The sequence below is a fragment of the Hippoglossus hippoglossus genome, chromosome 3 (genome assembly GCF_009819705.1).
Source record: "Hippoglossus hippoglossus isolate fHipHip1 chromosome 3, fHipHip1.pri, whole genome shotgun sequence".
In the NCBI taxonomy this organism is placed as follows: Eukaryota; Metazoa; Chordata; class Actinopteri; order Pleuronectiformes; family Pleuronectidae; genus Hippoglossus; species Hippoglossus hippoglossus.
This window is the reverse complement of record NC_047153.1, coordinates 7,966,813-7,986,341: the sequence shown is the minus strand read 5'-3', so window position 1 is coordinate 7,986,341 and position 19,529 is coordinate 7,966,813. Positions and strand designations below refer to the sequence as shown.

Below are 19,529 nucleotides of genomic sequence, written 5' to 3'. Positions count from 1 at the left end.
ATTTTAACCAGTTTTAATGAAAATAAAAGTTTTTCAAACATGATTTAGCTGAGAAATCTTAAAAAAATTATCTTTACTTCAGTTTCAAACTAACATTACACTTGCTCGCACTTTATATATTTTTGTTATCACTTTCTTTTCTGTTTTCAAAGCATTTTCTTATTTAATATTACGTCTTTCCTTCTTTATTTCCTTTTCCTTTAAAGGTCATTTTAACTTAAATGTTGTTATGTCACTTAAAATCTGTTCTCTCATATGAATTACATTTTAACATGTTTTTATTTGTGTAAACATGTTTTTATTTTATTAAGATGTTTTTATTTTGTATCTCTATTGTATTAAAACCCCTCTCAGCTGCATTACTTGAATGAAAGGTGATATACAAATAAAGATTATTATTATTATGTTATTATTGTTATTATTACTTTAATGGTTGAAAGATAATCAAGTGTGTGACCAAACTCTGTAGATTTAAGTAGCCTGAGCTTTATGTGTTATTTATTATGTCCTGTTTTTAAACATGATGTGTTCTTATTAAGTGTCGACAAACGGCCAGCCTTCCTTTACACTGATGTAGGTAGTGAACGAGCAAATACGTAGATAATCCCCGTTCAAAAGAGTTTGAATTGCTGAAATGGGAATTTACGAGGTATTCCGAAGGCATCATGATGGCAGTGTGTTGAACTTTAACCTTTGAGTCACATGTTCGGGGGTTTCCAGCTCCTAATAGCAACGTTATCAACAAACGGACTTTTTTCATTCATTTAATTCCCTAATTTTTTTTAACAATTGTATCAAAACAAAACAAAAACCTCTCACTGGTGTAACTTTTTACTGAAGAACTGATAATTCCCTGTGTGGATGTTTGACATTCCTGTGACAGTAATCTGAGTCCCATCTATTTCTGTCTCTGGTTGAGGGCTGAACTGCTCCGAGCGGTTGGACAGTCATGGTTGTTCACAACAGACTGGAGCGGTGAACTGTTCAGGTAAATCCGCCTGTGTTCCAGTGAATGAAGAATGTAGGTTTTGAGAAAACTCAAGCTCTTGTTTTAATATCTGCTGCAGTTGTTTTGACAATATTCTGACTGCCTGGTTTTATAGTTAAAGGATAAAATGAGTTGAGTTGAAATGATCTTGTATCAGAAACTTAAAGCGAGTTGTAAACCTCTGTCGTCCCACAGTCATTCTCCTCATGGACCTGTGTGAGATCAGAGGAGGACGACTGGACGTGATCACAGAGGAGGCTGAGCACCAGGAGTTGTTAAGCCGCGGGTCGAGCACCATGGATCCCCACAGTGTGGCATCAGACAGAGGAAGGAGGGCGACCCGGGACATCTCCACCTTCCAGAGGTTCTCCGTCGACACCGACGACTCCCTTCGATTCGAGCCCTGTGAGGACAGTCCTTCTCCCACTGGGGCGGAAGATGGACTCGATGATGATGATGTGTTTAAGGAGGGAGAAACCGAGGTAGGGACACCGACACTGATTTGGCCTTTTTATGAATGAATCATGACATTTCCTTAATTTATCTGACTTCTGTCAAACCAAAACACTGAGGTGAGGTAATTCAGCTGCAACATGCAACTTCGCCACTAGATGTCACTAAACTCTACACACTGAACCTTTAAGAACTGTGGACAAACACATGCTGAGAAATGGTTTATTTTGGTTACTGGCTCGAGTGTAAAAGAGAGAAAAAAGTAGATGTGTGACTTTGAATTGTTTTCAGACAAAGATTGTCACGACCAGGAATCAGTTGCAGGGGAAGGTTGCAGAGATGGAGAACTTTGCAGGTCATCTGGAGGAAATCTTTCTCACTGTGGAGGTAACAGATTTAACGTCCTTTCTGATTATTTTATTGGTGCATGATCATTTTGGAGCACTTACTTTGTTTGATTCAACTCAAAGACAGATTCAAGATGTCTGATCTTATTTTTGTTACTTGACCCAAAGAACCAAACACATCAGTTTCAATGACTGCCCTCCTTGATCTCTCGCCCCCTCCTCACTTTCTTTCTTTCCCTCTTCTGCTTAATACATAACAAATGTCTAAATCTATCCACTGTGCCACTCTGATCATATGAATGTGTGTACAGGAGAACTTTGGCCGTAAGGAGCAGCACTTGGAGCAGCACTACAATGATGTGCTGCTGACGTTGTCTCAGCGATATGACGAGCGGGCGGCTGGACTGGAGGAGGAGAAGAAGAGCAAACTGGAGGCTCTGTACAATCAGCTGCTCGCTTGTGGTCGAGCGTTGGACGCCTCCAAGGAGCTCATTGAGGCGGCCCAGGAGGTCCACCGCAGCCAGGACAAAAGGCTTTTTCTCAAGGTGTGTGTGTGTACATGTGTTTTTACCTCATAACTTTACATAGTTTCTGAGGTCCTGGTTAAGGTTCAGGGTAAGTTTTGGTTCAGCTGTGTACAATGAATGGAAGTCAAATACAGTTGCTTACATGATAAATGGCCCCAGTCAAGGATTTTTTTTTAATTAGTGATTATGGAAATGAAATATTGATGATTTTATCTCCTAAAATCAGATAAGATTGGATAAGTTAATCCTTTATTAATCTCACTATGGGGAAATTTGCAGCAGCGAAGGGGACAGTGAATACAGACACTCAGTCAATATAATAAATAAGTTCATGTACACACTATAGAAAATGATATATACAATGTAAACAGTATATATCGTGTGACAGTATTGCACATATATGAAATTGCAGAAATTGAGAGAAATAGTTTACTGCACAGTTTAATGAGTGGAAAATGTGTGTCAGGTGCATTTATTGACTCTGTTGTTCAGTTGCTTTATTTTCACCTTTGTTGACAGACGGTCATGCCCACCATGAAAAGGTAATGTGATGCTGCTCAGTGAGTATTTCACATGGTGTGACACTGCAGACTAAGCATTATTGACACAGGCTAATATCATATATATTTGAAGCACAATATGCATTATTGTTTGCGGGTGTTTTTGCCTGTAGCTTCAGACTAATGTTATGTAATTACACACATTTTAAGTGTGAAAGTAAAGTCTTCGCTTTGCAAAAATCAGTTTGACATAAAATCCACTTGCTAGCTTCTTGACAAATCTCTGTTTCCATGACAACTGAGCAAGTTCCATTTACTGTGGAAGATCACAAAATGTGGCTGAAAGCTCAAAGAAAAAGTTAATAAGTGGATCTTGAGCATTTGAGCTGAGTGCGAGCATCATTCCACGTCACAAGCTTCTTTGCAACTTAGTTCAATCTTGTTTCTTGATCCTTGACCAGAATCGAGGAGTTTGCCAAAGACGAGGTTGACCTCACGTTGTCGATACGTCTCGAGTTCGACACGCCACTCGCCGATCTGTCCCACGTGAAAACCATGATGGACTCCATCAATGTTGTTCCAGGTCTGATTTACAAAGAGAAGAAGTTCAGTTTTATTATCGATACCTGCACAGTTGCCTCTGTCACATTGAGCTCTTGGACACGTTGGACAGTCTGTGATTACAACCTAGAGGAATCTGTGGGGGTCTGCACAGGGACCAGTGAGCACCAGTGTCAATTATCAAGTGTTGAGTGTAGAGTTGAGACGATGTTGATTAGGCCCCATCAATTTAAACATCAACACTAAGACCCACGTGACGATAGGAGATAGGACAGGACCCACCAGAGTCCAGATCACTGGTGGTGTTGGAGTAAAGCCGGCAGGTGGATGAAGGAAACTCTCAGGAGGGGGAGGGAGGTGGTGGGTTGCACAAGCAGAAAGATGTTTGGTCAGAAAAGGTGAAATCAGAGTCATAAATGTAGGGACATGCAGAAAATGGTGAAAGCAAAAGTGATGCTGAAGATTAAAGCAAGAGGAAACAGCACAAATTCGGAAAAAGTTCAGTTGGAGCTTTTTTGCGTAAGCTTATTTCAGTGTATTACACGATTATTAACTATTAACTTTTTTCATCAAATTCCATGAATTATTTGATGAACATGTAAAAAAAAAAGGCCCCAAATCCTGTAATTTCAAGGAATGGCCAATTTGTCCAGATCTCCACAACATTTCATGGAAATCTTGTGAGGAGTTTTTGTGAGTCAAATAAATACATAAATTCCACTTTTAAGTCACATAATCAAAACTCTTATCCTCTCATCCCTCATCTTTTAAAATTCCCGGATTTGCACCCAAATTGAATGGGTTCTTTCTTGACCCCTGTTCCATTTATACTCTCTTTATAGTTTCGTGGAAATCCGTCCAGTAGTTTTTGCGTAATCCTGTTTACAAAAAAAGAAAAAAAAAAAAACCAGTGGACAGGGGTGAAAAGATAAGCTGCTTGGCTGAGGTAACACAAACACAGACATGTCAGCGTTGAGCTCAAACTATAGAACAAGATGTAAAAAACTGCTCCTCCACTCTCGTCTTAGAGCTGGTTAACAATGTGTCCAATCTGCAAACAGCTCCATCCGCCCCAGTGATCAACCCCCAGATGCCCGGCTCCGCCACCCAGACGTCGCTGCGCGTGTGCTGGAGCCTGTTCTCCGACGACACGGTGGAGTACTACGAGCTGTACTACAGACCGGTGCTGGAGGACACACCGGCAGACAGCACCTGTGCACCACCCGGTACAACACGTGACACGTCTGCAGATTGCACGTTTACACCATCTACTGCTGGAAAGGGAATCTCGTTGATGTGCCCTATGAGACAAATTGTGATTTGTGAATATGGGCTATACATATACAATTTGATTGATTGATTGATTGATGTGGGAATCTGATGGAATGATTGATTAGTAACAGCCCCAATGAAATCTGTGCTTCCCTCCTAGTGAGTAAAGTAAAAGTGAAGGAGACTCACTGCACTGTGACAGATCTGCTGCCCGATGCCCAGTACGAGCTCTGGGTGACGGCGACCAACACCACAGGCATCAGCCCGGCCAGCGAGAAGGCCTTATACATGACAGGTAATAGATGACCCCCCACACCTCTACATGGACCTGTGACAGCTGAAATAAATGTTCTGTTGTCCGCACGTCCCCCTCGCACCATCTTCACATGTATTTCTCTCCATTCTGTAAATACCCCGGCCTCACGTGATTGATGATGTTGAGAATAAAGTCTGAATCCTCACTCCCCTATAGTGCCCTTGCCTCCAGTGATCAAGCAGAGGGAGTGTAGCAGCTGCCCGGAGGCGGCCATGCTCCACTGGGAGTCAGGGAACACCAACCCTGTCGACTCCTACACCGTGGAGCTCAGTGAGATGGGGGCTGACGGCACAGAGAGCGGCGTCACCGAGTAAGAACCTTTGATTTGACACAGAAACAAAACTCCAGATTGAATTGTTCTTTCGCTGACGTGAAAGCTCCACTGGATACGCAGAGTCTCACAGGCCAGTGACGATATTAGTCCTCAATGTCCTTTTAAAAGTGCATTTATGCTTCGGTGTGTCCATAAACAAAAGCCTGTGTCAGTGCTTGCTTGGGATTTTTGAAGCCCCGTGGTTTTAAGGGCTGCTGAATCAAGACACACTCTGTCCCAGAAAGATCTATTCTTAGCTCCGGCTCCTGCAGCACTTTGGGCCTCAGCTAAAACTCTGTCCTAACATTTGGGGTCATGGAGTCATTTCACAGAAGAGTCAAACCATTTATTTGAAAAGATCTGTACATGTGATTTTGCACGGAGGAATTAAAACGGTCATAATTGAGATTAGTCCATGGTCTAAATGTGACAAAGGGCCTTCGAACCTCCCTGTTTGTGAGACAAGATGTCATTTCACTGCTATTTACATTGTGGTGCAGGTTTAGGAATAAAATCAAGTCTAAGAATGTGTCATTATTGTGCATTTCAAGTGTTTAAAAAAGGAAGTGATGTCAGCCCCAGGTCTCGTTGGTTAACCCCTGCAGGTCGATAGTGGCTGTGCCCACCTGTCAGTGTCTGATCCAGCTGCAGACAGGACGCGGTTACCTCATCTCTGTGCGAGCGGTTAACATCGGCGGCCCCAGCGACAGGAGTGACGTCATTACCGTCTGCACAACAGGTGAGAGGCCACGTGGGTCAGCCTGGTCATGGTGGATTTGGTCAAAGAAGTTTTCATATCATTTGCTCAAGGAAAGAAGCCTCACCAGTTTCTAAACATATTCCATAGCATGTAAAAGTCCTGCATTTAATATGTAAATAGTGCTTCATATACAGAGGCTTGTCCCTTCCTGCAACTGTCGCAGGTTCGATTCCGTCCCGGCACTTTGCTGCACATCTTCCCCACTCTCTCTCCCCATGTCAATAAGCGCAAAAACACGACCTAAAAATATATATACATAAAGATATATAGCTAAAATTTGTATTTCATCAGATCATTGATATTTGTAAAGATATAAAACAAAGCAATTTTGACTTAAACAATTTTTTGCACATTCTTACAATGAGCGTTTATCTGTGCAGGTACATTCTTCCGTCTCCTGGAAGACACTGCTCACCCCTGCCTGTCCCTCTCTGAGGACGGCTTCACCATGTTCTATGGAGACGAGGAGCTTCCCATTGGTGCCATGGGCTTAGAAGACAGAACCTTCACCAGGTAAATGGGAACGTTTGAGATTTCCTCTTCTAGATGAATATAGAGCGTGTGACATCAGCGTGTGTGAGTGCAGATGTGTGGCTGTGCTGGGAGATCTGATTCCAGTACGAGGGAGACACTACTGGGAGGTCGAGGTGGACGATGGGACGGAGTTTCGGATCGGAGTTGCATACGAGGACACAGATAGGAGCTCGTACCTCGGAGCCAACAACACGTCCTGGTGTATGAGACACATCGTCACTCCCTCCAGGTAACAGCTCAACATCTGTGGGTATTCATGTTGTTTTCAAGAAGCCGGCTTTAAAATCAGCTTGACACAATTGAGTTTCATACTTTGTGCATCAACAGCCTTTTTTAGTTTTTCATTAGTCAGTTATAAAACATGCAGTTTGTACATTTCTTTGTCTGTGAATCACTTTTTCTTTTGAAAACACAAGGATTAAATGTGTTCCCACAAACCCACATAACTTCCAACACATGAAATATTTTCCCATAATATTGTTTTGTCATTTTCATGTCATGAGTTCGTGGCAAAGGAAAGTTAGAACCTCAATACTTTTCTCCATATTGGATTTCTTGAAAGAAAAGATAAACTAAAGTAAATACTTTGTGCAAAAATTCTATTATTCCACATTAAATGTCATTAACAGAACTGAACATGTATAAAGTTCAAAACACTATTTCAACACTTGTTATTCTCGTTTGTTTTGCTGAGAAAGACAAACTGGGAAGTGGCTTTTTTCACAGAACTGCATAAACCAAGTAGGTGCAGTTTTCAGTCAATCTGAATTAGCTGAGTGATGCTCTCAGGGACGACTACTTCACAGAAACTGGGCCAAGACGGTATTTTTAGCCAGAAGAAAATTATTCCTTTCCTAAAAAAAAAAAACTAAGCCCATCCGAGACAGACCCAGAGTTAAGAATATTTTACCTGAAGTGTTGCTATGACAACTCTTCTTGGGGAAAAAACAGGACATGAATTGTCATGTTGAGTAAATCACGTAGAGGAGCCGATCACACAATTCATCATGGTTAAGATTGTGGGCATCATCTGAGATTCTGCCAACACAAGATTTAACAATCACAATTATTTTTAGACAATGTTGTCTTCTTTATTCTGCATCTTCTTCACTATCAGAGCTAGAAAACCATCCCAACAGAATGAGAGGAAAGGTTCTATATTTAAAACATTTTACTGCAACCGTTAACTTTGCATCTTTCCCCCCCCCCCACCCTTTAGGCACAAATATGAGTTTCTGCACAACGGTTGGAGTCCTGACCTGAGGATCACAGTGAACCCAGACAGGATAGGGGTGGCGCTGGACTACGAGGCGGGGACTCTGTCCTTTTTCAACGTAGCCCTGGAACAACACCTACACACCTTCAACTGTCACTTCCAAACTTATGTCCTGCCTTGTTTTAGCCTGGACAACCCAGGAGCTCTCACTGTCCACAACAGCATAGAGGCTCCCCAGTACACGTTCATCTGACACCAGCAATCTTATCTGGACTCCTGATGAAAGAAAAGCCTGGAAGGAAGTGGAATAACTCTGGCGTTATATACTTAAAAAAATAGTTGTGACATCCCCAATAAAGAAAAGCCGTCAATAAGTCATAAAAAAAATCTGCTTTTCTTCATCTGCAGTAGAAAAGGTGTGTGATCCAGAATAAGGGGTTTTCAGTTGTTTTTATTATAATATTCCATGGGAACAGGCAAACACCATTTTCCAAGATAAGAAAAAGTTTCACTGAATTTTACAATATGTTCTTATATCATCAGTTACTCTGCAGCAGACCACATGTCCAAAGGCGGAAATAAGGAGATTGTTTGATTAACAAAAGATGCATTGGAAAATAAAAAAAAAAAAAATGAAGGTGTTTAAAGAGAAAGAAAAAGTTTTAATATTTAAAAAAGGAAAAATCCACCATGAATACTTCCACACTGTTGGCTTCTGATGATGTGCTTCTCTGGACCCATTTGTTTAACGGAGGTGGAGAAAACTTCAAGACAGGAACACAAAGGGGATTTATATTCTCTGAAACCACATCCTCGTCCTACACGACATTAAGCCACAATGTTTTTAATGTGTGGCATTTTATGTCATGTGGCCACAAACAAAATGCACAAATAACAGCGTTGTAGTTTGCAGGGCATCTATATTTACATTTGCTAAATAGGTGGATATTTAAAAAACACCCTTTTGGCTAAAACAGGTTCACACCAAACGTGTGAAGGATCAAAGGCATTCTGAGAAGCTAGGAGGAAAAAAAAATTAAACAAAATGTGCACAAAGGAAAAAAAGGACAAGAAAAGGAAAAACATTAAGTGTCCAGGAAAGCAACAATCAGAAGCTGGTGCCAATTTAAAGACAAAACATATCAGGGTTTTTTAAAAGTATCTTCAAACTGCTTATAAGTAATTTAAAACTGGAACAGTACATGCTCATCTGTTTTCATCAATCACCATTAATCAGGGTCAGTCACTCTGTTCCTTTATTTGAAAACAATGTTTGTGTTCACTTCTCCATGCGTTTGATTGTAGTCAGTGTCTCTTTGCAAGTCGGGTCCATTATCAGCAGGCTCACATTTTCAGCTGAAGCCCAAAAATTCATCGGTCAACGTTTGAAACGGTAGAAGTGGATTTTCCATAAGTGAAAGGAAATTCGCAAGAAAACGCGCCTACGACACCAAGTGAGGTAGAGTAACTTATTGACATCACCACCTAAACATAACAAAAAGCTACGTTTTGATTATTATTTTGGTGATTGTGTCGTGCATCAGTGATGAATCATCTCAGCAATTGCCAATGACGATTGCCCAATCCTGATCAATGCCATATTAAACAGCTTAGACCTCACGAAGTGTTGTCATTGGGCCCAACATTGATGTCTGTGGACAAAGTCACACCAGATATTTCAAACAAGTGGGGTTTAACGCCCCAGAGAGAAGAATGAACAACTGTAATCTGCTTGGATGGAAGCAAATAAGTCATTTTACCGAGAGAAAAAAAAAAGCAAAACCACAATTCTTTGTAAAGTCAGTAAATCAAGAAAAAACACTGGTGTAGTCTTAAAACAGTGCATGATAACACAAAGGTGGATTTTTCCTTTAATGGGGTCTGAGTTTGAGAACTGCGGAGACATACTGACTGTAGAGTTTGTCTGAGAGTATCCTGGACAGTGGGGATGGGGCGGGGGTTAGGAGTTATCGGTCTTACTGCTGTGTGTCCTCTCCTCCTCTTCGTCAGAGGAGTCTCCTCCATAGGGCACAAGCCCAGATGCATCTTTGTCCACTTTAGACTTCTTCTCGCACACATCCTCTTGAACACCTGTAAGGGCACAATAAAAAGAGAGAGACGAGACAAGTAGAAAGGAGACATGGGAGAGAGACAGGGAGGCAAAGAGAGGGGGAGAGAAAGCAATAGAACAAAAAGGAAACCATTGAGGAGCCCCATGTTAGCGGTGGTTTTTGAGTTCGTTTGATCCACAGCCAGGGGGGAGAAGATATCAAATCAAACGGCAGCACAGCACACATCCAAAACAGGCAGGTCCGGGGACACATGTTGAGAGAGAAAACAAGGGAAAGACAAAAAACATATACAAGAAGACCGTGTTAGAGGGTTCTACCAGCGGAGAGATTCACACAGGTCTCCCACGCCTCCCCCATCCTCCACGGGGGGGGGATGCCATTTCATGCAACAGACACCAGTAATCAGGCTGAGAATATTAGGACATATACAAATGCATACCCATCGGCGCGGTGTTGCTGGGCAGAATGGCTTGATCGTCTGTGTCTCTCGGCCTTTTGCGTGCAACGGGCGCAGGAGCCACGAAGAGCGGTGGTGGCGGCGGCATCAGAATTCTGAAGAGAGAAGAATGTCAGTAAGTACACGACACAAGATCTGTGAAGAACAACATACAAAGGAAATGAGATCTATTAACAGACCTTTCTACAGCTTTTTCCTCTCGAACACTGGAGGCAGGAAGTGCAGGCTCCTGATGAGCAGGACCCTCTAGAGAGCGGCTGGTTGGCTGAAATGAAATGTAAACTTTTAACTTCAGCATGTGAGAACTCTACTTTCAAACCTTAAATGCTTCCAATTATTTGAAAGGCTGGATTAGGTTAAGTTTATTTTCCATTTACCCTTATCAAAAACATATTCTCAGCTTTGTTTGCTACGAGAAACCCTTGTTTGAACTGCAGTCAATGTCGTCTTGCATGTGTGGGGACAATAAAACTGAAGAAATGAACTAGTTGGAACCAAATGTTCCTTTTACTCCATTTAAAATCTGTTTCTCTTTACTCAAATTCCCAAAAAATATTAAAGCCATGATCCCTAAAAATACTTTTCTACAGTGCATACATCTGCCATTTATCTGAGTCAGTCGGATCTGGACAAGAAAGTTCTAAGTTGTACTCCGACAACTCAGCCTGTGTCATAGGTACAGGTTTCAACTAGTTAAATATTATTTAAGACCACAATGAAAGGAATTAAGACCCATGTCAAGTACGGCAGATAAGGATTATAGAATAAACCTCAAAACACTACATAATCTTGCAAACTACTTTGTGTGGTGGAGGTTGTATTAAATAAATGTTAATATAATTAATATCTTACTAAACATCTTTAAGACCTAGTATATAATATTCTTATGTATTTGAGACTTTTAAAGGCTAAAAATAATCTGAACATAACGTTAGATATTTTTTAAGACTCCAGGGAAACCCTGTATGTAGACAAAGGTTAAAGTTACGAGCAAAATTCAAACCATTATAAAAAGACAAATTTAGATTATATTGGTCTAAACCTTCAAAAATTTGTATTCTGAGAGACTGAAGGACTTTCTGGGTCAAGTGATGTTTGGAATTTCCAAATGGTCGGCATTGTATCTTTTTCCTGACAGTGGCACAGCTTAAATCCACGCATGTGGCTAAAAAAAAAAAGAAAAAAAAACACAATACACTGCCAGATCGATCAATGAATAAAATACATGTTTGTATTAAAATGGCTACGTATAACTTTCAGTCATGTGTGAGTGTTTCTCTTCAGTTTACCTTCTCCTCCTCAGCTGCCTCATGGAATTGACGTTTGGGACTTTCCGAGTCAGGAGGGGTCTTTAAAGGTTCTTCAGGCTCCACTGTCTCACTGCTGCCAGGATCCTGAAGTAGATCAAATCCAACACACATACACTGATGCTGCAGCAGGGTTGCAAAAAATACTAAAACTACTCAAAGGCCTTGCAATGTACAGAGTACTGTATAAACGAGGTAGAAACCTTAAACAATCCATTTTATGAACTATGTGATGTGTGTGTGCACAGATTAAAACTGGTGCCCTCTATAGTACGCGTGGCAGCTTTAATCAATTACCTGGACGAGATAGGGATGTGGTTTCCTAGGACACACCGGATACTGAACCATTGCCTGAGAAGATGGAGGGTTTGTCGACATGTTAGAATGACTTGGTGGACCATTTGCATTACTCCAATAACCACGGTCTCCTGGATACGCTGAATAGCCACCAGCATACCCATTTGCTGGGTAGTTATACCAGGACCCCTGGCTAGAGTAATTGCTATTAGGTGGATATCCATGTGCTGGGTATGCTGAAATGAAAGTACAGAATGTGGCGTTAACAGCATGTATGTTCGATAACAGGGTGTTCTGAATAATTTGACCAACTATTTCAACCTATTGTTGAACCACTACTGACGTCAAAGTAGGGCTGGGCGATATGGCCTAAAACAAGCACCGCAATTTTTTTTAGGCTATAAGACGATACATATATCTTGATATTTTAAAATCTCCTCTAAATCACTGTACAAATGTTATATTCATAAAAGTCCCCAGGAAGTGGCTAAGCTAGCGGACGTTTAGGCTTAAAACACGGAGTAAATGACCTCGTTTCAAGTCGATTAATGTCGGGGCTTGACTTCTGATCATTGAGCTGTGGATCATAGAGGGAACTCTGTTTGCACTGTTTGCTTCCACTGTTCTTCAACAAAGTCACTGACCGGCTGCTTCACGTGAACGCAACTCGCACACACTTCCACTCTCGCTGGCGTTAACGCCGCTCATGTTCATTTGTAAACTGATTTGTCTGGTTCAGTGTTCAAAGAATATGAACAAACTGTCAATCATCGTCTCTGAACGCTTGTCAACTCGCTGGGGCTTGTCTGCTCTGGGAGGGGCATGAGAAAGGAGAAGTGAAACTCAGAGAATTTGATGCTTCTTAAAACATTCACATGACAATTTATACTCAATGGTCGCGATAGTCATTTTATACATGGCACGTGGTAAAAGTCGTGATACATAGAGTATAATCGTTATATCGCCCACCCCTACGTCAAAGTATTAATCACCACAGGAAGAATGCAGTCTGTTAGTACCTGGTTATTTGGGCACCCTGTTGGAATTTGCCTTTTCAGATACAGTGTGTAACAGAATACTCACGTTGTGTTGAGCCTGTGGCCGTGTACACCGACACCATTCGGGTATGTTCGTCCCTCACCTGAGGGGAAAATAATTTTTTTTTAAATACCTGGATAAAAACCCAAAAGGCTTTAGCGATACATTTTCAATAATTGAATTGTGGGTAGGTGCAGAGCACGCAAAACCTATCTCTGGAGATCAGGTGGTTCACGCTACCACTTTTTCCTTTTGGAGGTGGGTATCAGTGAAAACTACACACTTCAACAGCTTCACTTTCTTTCACCTCCCATTAGACTATGATTAAATTCCAATCACTCCACATCTTTATTTATGATGACCGTTATCATAAACTTACAGTTTCCAGCAGACTCTCAGTGAGTTTCTTGGCTCTCTCCAATCCAGTTGCATTTGGGTGACTGTAAAACAAGTTATATTTGATGAAATACATTCAGGAAAGGTCTAACAGACCACCAAAAAGTTTGAGCATTTAGGTTATTCCTTCAACTCACCCATGATTCAAAACATTTTATGCAATGAATGTCATATGGATATTCACAAAATATTTAATTCATGGGAGCTTGCAATCTTTTTAGCTCTATTCCAAATAGTTTTAAGTTGGGCCCTGTGAGCAAAGATTTATCGTGTTTGTGATTTAAACAGGTTTCCTAAGCCTCACCGACCATTGGATTGTATTTATACTGAACATCTAAAAGAAGTCTATGGATTTTCCAAAAATGATAATGTAAATAGGTATTGCTTAATGATTTTACAACAATGTTGATATGAATTTTAATGATATATTTTTCCCCTGAAAGAGGAATCTTTGATCATCAACTTCAAATCTTCACTAGTTTTGTTGAGTTTTAAATTAACATCCTAACAGGAAACAAGAAACATTTGCAAAAGGGAGTATTTAAAATGAACACACCTGATGTAAACATAAAGAGGCTCAAAAGACTCTCGTTTTGATGCTTGTTCAATGTAGCCAGATCCTTTCCCCCTAAGGAAGACTCGAGCCCCCGTCTCTGTCTGGATGTGACTCAGGTACGAACCTCCCGGACCTTCAACGTTTTCATTCACATTAAATGAAGGCAACGTCTGGTCCAGACCCACAAAGATCTTTGTATGCACAAAACTCTGAGGATAAGAAAAAAATAATTGATTTACTAACAGATCCTGCACATTTAAGTTTTTTAACTAACATCTAAATAGGTTAGCTAGTAGTAAAACAGATTTGTGAGCAGATGCAGTTATCCAAGGCTTTCCACTGTAGACCAGGGATGTTCTCTCTGCTATTTAATGTGGGAGGTGGGTATCAGTGATGGCAACATGGTCTTCACTCGCCTCACTTTCTTTACCTCCACTTGTAAAATCTTAACTCTAATGCAATTATAAACCCTGTAGAACTGATATTCAACATGAGACCCCACTATATGCATGTTACTTTGAGTAATTATGTCATGTGGGAATGTTTCAAATCCTGATAAAAGTGCTTTACATATGTTAACTTGTATCCCTGGTGAATTCTGCGACTACCTACCAATACACTTTGAGGGCAACGAGGCAATCACCCACTCAATGAAATTCACATTTATAGGGCCGGCCCACACTTCTGTGTAGGGGCTTTAACTTTGACATTATGTCTGCCTACCCCTGAATAAGGAGCTGAAGGCCGATGTCCCTGGCCTGGCACTGAGTTGGCGTTTGGCATCCGTGGTGCAGAAGAGGAGCTGACAGGCCGAGGGGGCTGAGGGTAGAGTGTGAGCGCAGGCATTACCGGCACTGTTCGTCCTCCTGATGCTCTCAACAGGTCCTCAGAGATGATCTCCTTTATCTTTATCACAGCCTCTGATGTTAAGAAAACTCAACTCAGATGTCTGATACATAAATGTGAACAATGACAGATTCTGCATATTTAACACATTTAAAAAAACTACGCCACTTACTATTAACGTTATCTTGGGTCTTTCCCTGGACATGCAAATACAAAGGTCTTTGTCTAAAAGAAAGCAAATCAGAAAAGTCATGAACACAGAACTACACACATTTTTTCCATTACACTTACAATTTTATCCAATATGAACATGCATTTTATTTGACGACATTGCACTTCTACTAAATTTGTTGGGATTTTCTTGGCAAGAAAGTAAGCAACACATTCTTGTATAGCTATAACTAGTCCAAACAATAAAACATACATTTCTTTACAAACTACATGTTCCTAGTCTATCATCTAGTGATGTGACAGTTAAATTATGGATAACTACTTTTGCAGGAACAAGATTATGTCTTAATACATACCCTATTCCATGCCCCTTTTCAGTATCGCTCATGAAATGACCTTTTGTTGAGACGACTGCTCCGCTACACTTCCGGATCTGAAAAGGGTGATAGAAACAATAAAGACATATGCATTTTTTGAAAACATTTGTTCAAACTGAATACAACTTATTTCCTCATTGTCCAATTTTCTAAAGTAATGTGGTGTTTTAAATGCAACACTGCCATGGCCACTTCTCACTTACCTCCTCTTGTGTTTTGCCTTTAGTAAGAAGGTCCCGACAATTTATCGGTACATCATTTATGTCGACTTCTGTGACTACCATCTCTTCTGTGGTGGTTGACAAGGGCACTTTTGGAGTGATCTAAAACAAGTGAAATGATAAGGGAGACTGTAAGTCCTCTAATGACTGAATAACCAAGACTTATGCTGTTATCTGTAACACATGTTCAAATATTGCACACCTTTGCAAGTAATGGAGGAGGAGTCAGCAGCTTTCCTTTTGCCATTAACATGGCATTTATTTTAGCAGCCATGGCTGCAGCCATCTCAACCCCTCCCTGAGGCGCAGGGTTTTCTCCCGTTTGTTGGGAAAGTGTCGTAGTTGAACCAGCGGTGCTGATGCCTCCAGATAATGAGCCTGGGTGGGCTGCATTTTCACTGCTTCTCTGCTGCCTCACGTCCACACTCGGTTTAGGTACTGTCGTCTGATCCCATCTGCTTAGGCACCTGAGAATAAAACCACGAAAACATAGTCACATGAGCATTACATACATTTAATAAAGACAACTGACCAGGCCTTAAGATGATTAGTTGGATCTTATTGAAAACTTCGAGATTTCAATGACAACTTTCTCACGTTAAAAGTTTCCTGAGTAACCGCTGAAGCACTAAACTGTCGTGAAAATGGGGGGCCACAAATGTCACGTGTTGAGCTAATGTTACACGTTGATGTCCCCAAACAAGGGTAAAACATTAGAGGAAACAGTCAACAGCGGAAACAACGACACTGCTCACGTTGTGTAGATGTTGTACCAAACAGTGCGCCACGTTAGATGGGAACCAAAAGTACACGGTGTAGTTTGAAATGATTGATTCATAACGTCTTAATCGCTATAACAAAAACAGCCTGGGTTTTTCCCTCCAAATCAGCAGGGATAATGGTAAACGGTGGATTATTTATTCTTGGCTATGCGAGTTAGCTTGTTCAGTTAGCTACCGCTGCCCAACACTAAAGCTAAGGTAGGTAGGCTAGCAAGTTAGGATCTAGTTTTAGACTTTCATATTTACGGCATTTAGATGTTTGAATCTAATGTTTACTCAAGCGTCCGGTTTTTCTGATGACATATAACCAGATTATTCAACTGTTGTTGACTTTGAAGCGCAAAAATCACAACACGCGGGCTAACATTTATTAGCAGGCCGCGACCGTGTATGCTAGCTGGTGCTAAAGCTCCACTGCGGCTAGCATTAGCTCAGCCGGTCCGTGTAGCAACACTCGCGTTACCGAACTAAAGTGAAAACGGACAAAGTAAAAGGACACTTACGGTGTTTGTCCAGTCATTCCCGAAGACATAGCACCACTCCACCGGGTCTGCAGGGACATAAAAACAGTTTCTAGTGGAGTTGACGGTGGTGGACGACGGCCGCCATAAGTCTGCTGCTCTCCGGCGACTTCTTCTGACGAGTTGTCGCGATGTGTGACCCGGCGGAAGTGACGTGGTTTCCTCCTTATGTAACACTGCGCCTCACTCAGCGCCACACGTGTGGCTCGTTAGGAAACAGATTCACTCAGTGTAAACAACATGGGCGTTAAAGCGATGCGGGATTTTCAGCCATTCAAGTTATTAGCAGGAAAATACAATGAGTACACGAGCATGACCTTAAAGGTACAGCCAGAACTAGTTCATGAAACAAAAGTGTCTATAATTCAGAATGGAAACACACATCCACACAAATGTGGCTTTTTAAAATAGTTTTAAAAACATGCTACATTCTTGGAAAGTTTACTAATAACAGCTGAAAAATATAATGCGCTTAGAACCTAATTGTTTTAGTTATGTTAATCTTAAATACAGTATTATATAACTCTTACTCCATCACATATTTTTATATGAAAACCTTTATTTTCATTGTAACCTAGCATTCCGTGACATAAATCCACATCTGACATTTTTAACAAAGCAAACGAATCAAAAATCTATTGAAAATTCACAGAGTTATCAACATTATTTTATTTAGGAGAGACCTCCTGCCTCACATGTGCATTAAAAGGGACAGCTGCATGTACCAAGGTGGCCCGGGTTTGATTCAAGATTCAACTGTGACGCTACACAAACAATATGCAGTCTGATTAAATGTAAATGTGTTTAATTCTAGTGGTAGAATTAAAACAATGTGTCTGACACATCCTTTGTTTTTAGTTAACTATTGTCAATGATATTGAGGGGGACAACTCTCTGGATAGGGGGTTCCAGACCCCCCCTGTCCCCCACCTAAGAAATCTGTCCCTGGGTGTCAGTATGCGTGAAATGCCACTTAATGCGTCATGAACTGGTTTGGCTCACAATGGCTTGCTGGCTAACGTAAACATGGTTCCTGTTAAACTGGAACACTATCAACTCGGATTATTAGGGTGTGACTTCATTCTGAGTGCCTAGTCTAACACGTAATGGAACGCATATTTAAAGATGGATGACGAGTATTCACTTTCTCCCAATGTCCAGAAATAAAGCTGAAACATCCTGGATACGAATGTTGCCATCTTGTGCATTTGGAGCCAGAGTCTGTGCAGTAGCGATGAAGGAATGGGGCCGTGGTGTCGAGGTCTCGTTGATACACGGGGAAGACCAATCTTGAGTCAGTCTCAACGGTCAATCATGAGGTTTCACCTGTTTTTATAGCATCAAATAACATGATGATGAAGATGAAGAATTATGACTTGAACATACATCAGTGTGATAGGAGCTTCCTAAAATGAGAAGCCATCTTTGAGAAAAATGTATTTGTTTTGTATTTTGTTTGGTCCATGTCCAATCCACTAACATGGAGGAGGCGGCATTTACAACCTATACTACAGCCAAAACCACTCCCTCATTCACTCCTCCCAATTCACTCTATAGAGCGTGCTATGTAAATGAATATATAGTGAGCTCACCAGCAAAATGAAGAAAAAAAAAACGACTGTGGTCATTTCCTCTGTGTCCATAATTGTTGTCGCACAAGTTGAACATGGCACATCAACATCAGTTGGTTCATATCACACTGAGCATATTTTTCCACATGAATAAATAGAAAATATTTAGTGGCTGCAGCAGCTTTCAGCTCTTTTCCAACAAGGCTTCTAATGGTCGCTGCCTTCAATCGAGGCCCATCAGAGGCTTTTCTATTCTCTCCTCTCATCTTTGAACGTGAGCGCAGTGTGTGATATGTGGCTCAGTTAGTGACCATTGGTTGAACACAAGTTTTCATGACGCATTGTTGGATACAACGAGCTGAGTATGCCAGGCATACGTATTCTCACTAAACATTCAAAGAGCTCTACAAATTGCAAAGTACTCCCTATATTGAAAACTATAAAGTGAACTATACAGTTAGTAGTGAGTGATTTCAGACACAGCCTTGGAAATCATGACGTAGACAGCCATGTTCACTTCCTGATTGGTCCTTATCTGTCACACCACATCCTTCCCTGATTTGTCACGCTCTTATCTCTCTCTTACTACATTGAAATTATTATTATCCGAATTTCCTTTTGGGGAAGTTCCAAATTGACTCAGGATTTGTTTTAAAGATATCAACCTACTGATTTAAAATGGTTAACTGTAGAAAATTCCAAAAGAGTTTGCAAACAGTTTGGAGGGAAACATGGCAATAGCTGTGTCTAATCACAAGCCTTGAGAATGAGGGGTGGGGGGTAGCAGCAGTCTGTGTATGCTTTAATTGTTTTCAATATATTTAAATGATTAAGGCGGAGTGATCTGGAGGTGAGGAGTAAGGCTTTTCTTATCCCAGTTTGGTATTACCTAGCATTCTACCACTGCTGAAAAAGTTAGCAAGAGGAGAGGTGGAATTGTTCAATGTTCAATATTGGTGATATCGAAATATGTCCCATTTACAGTATTTACAGACGTACATACAATCTAGGTCATTCCTTAACCTGAAAATGAAGATGGTTCAAATCAGAACAACAACAATGTAAAAGACATTGTAGGCTTGTGAAGAATGGGTGAGAACGAAAATATAAATAAGAGGACAGACACAGAC

General features: G+C 40.9%; 2 protein-coding genes across 5 annotated transcripts; one reads left to right on the top strand and one right to left on the bottom strand.

Moving 5' to 3' along the window:
- Window positions 1–793: 793 nt before the first annotated feature.
- On the top strand, window positions 794–8,400 carry LOC117754334 (fibronectin type III and SPRY domain-containing protein 2). Of its 3 annotated transcripts, none has more exons than XM_034573183.1 (13): window positions 794–988; window positions 1,184–1,470; window positions 1,733–1,828; window positions 2,100–2,333; window positions 2,835–2,857; window positions 3,277–3,398; window positions 4,438–4,602; window positions 4,809–4,943; window positions 5,121–5,274; window positions 5,883–6,016; window positions 6,418–6,550; window positions 6,624–6,800; window positions 7,791–8,400. In XM_034573183.1, the coding sequence occupies exons 2-13, from the start codon at window positions 1,195–1,197 to the stop codon at window positions 8,038–8,040; spliced, it is 1,899 nt and encodes a 632-aa protein (XP_034429074.1). In that variant the 5' UTR covers window positions 794–988; window positions 1,184–1,194; the 3' UTR covers window positions 8,041–8,400. The 3 variants fall into 3 exon arrangements, with proteins under 3 accessions (XP_034429074.1, XP_034429073.1, XP_034429072.1); XM_034573182.1 differs by having other exon boundaries at window positions 796–1,021; window positions 1,176–1,470; XM_034573181.1 differs by having other exon boundaries at window positions 797–987; window positions 1,175–1,470.
- Window positions 8,219–16,976, bottom strand: LOC117754370 (KH homology domain-containing protein 4-like). 2 transcript variants are annotated; one of them, XM_034573185.1, is made up of 14 exons: window positions 16,811–16,975; window positions 15,728–15,992; window positions 15,508–15,627; window positions 15,284–15,360; window positions 14,929–14,981; window positions 14,634–14,830; window positions 13,911–14,119; window positions 13,338–13,398; window positions 13,004–13,061; window positions 11,921–12,156; window positions 11,606–11,710; window positions 10,496–10,581; window positions 10,299–10,411; window positions 8,219–9,878 (listed from the first exon to the last, which is right to left on the bottom strand). In XM_034573185.1, the coding sequence occupies exons 1-14, from the start codon at window positions 16,867–16,869 to the stop codon at window positions 9,748–9,750; spliced, it is 1,770 nt and encodes a 589-aa protein (XP_034429076.1). In that variant the 5' UTR covers window positions 16,870–16,975; the 3' UTR covers window positions 8,219–9,747. The 2 variants fall into 2 exon arrangements, 1 of the variants encoding a protein (XP_034429076.1); XR_004612409.1 differs by having other exon boundaries at window positions 9,747–9,878; window positions 9,989–10,411; window positions 16,811–16,976.
- Window positions 16,977–19,529: the final 2,553 nt, after the last annotated feature.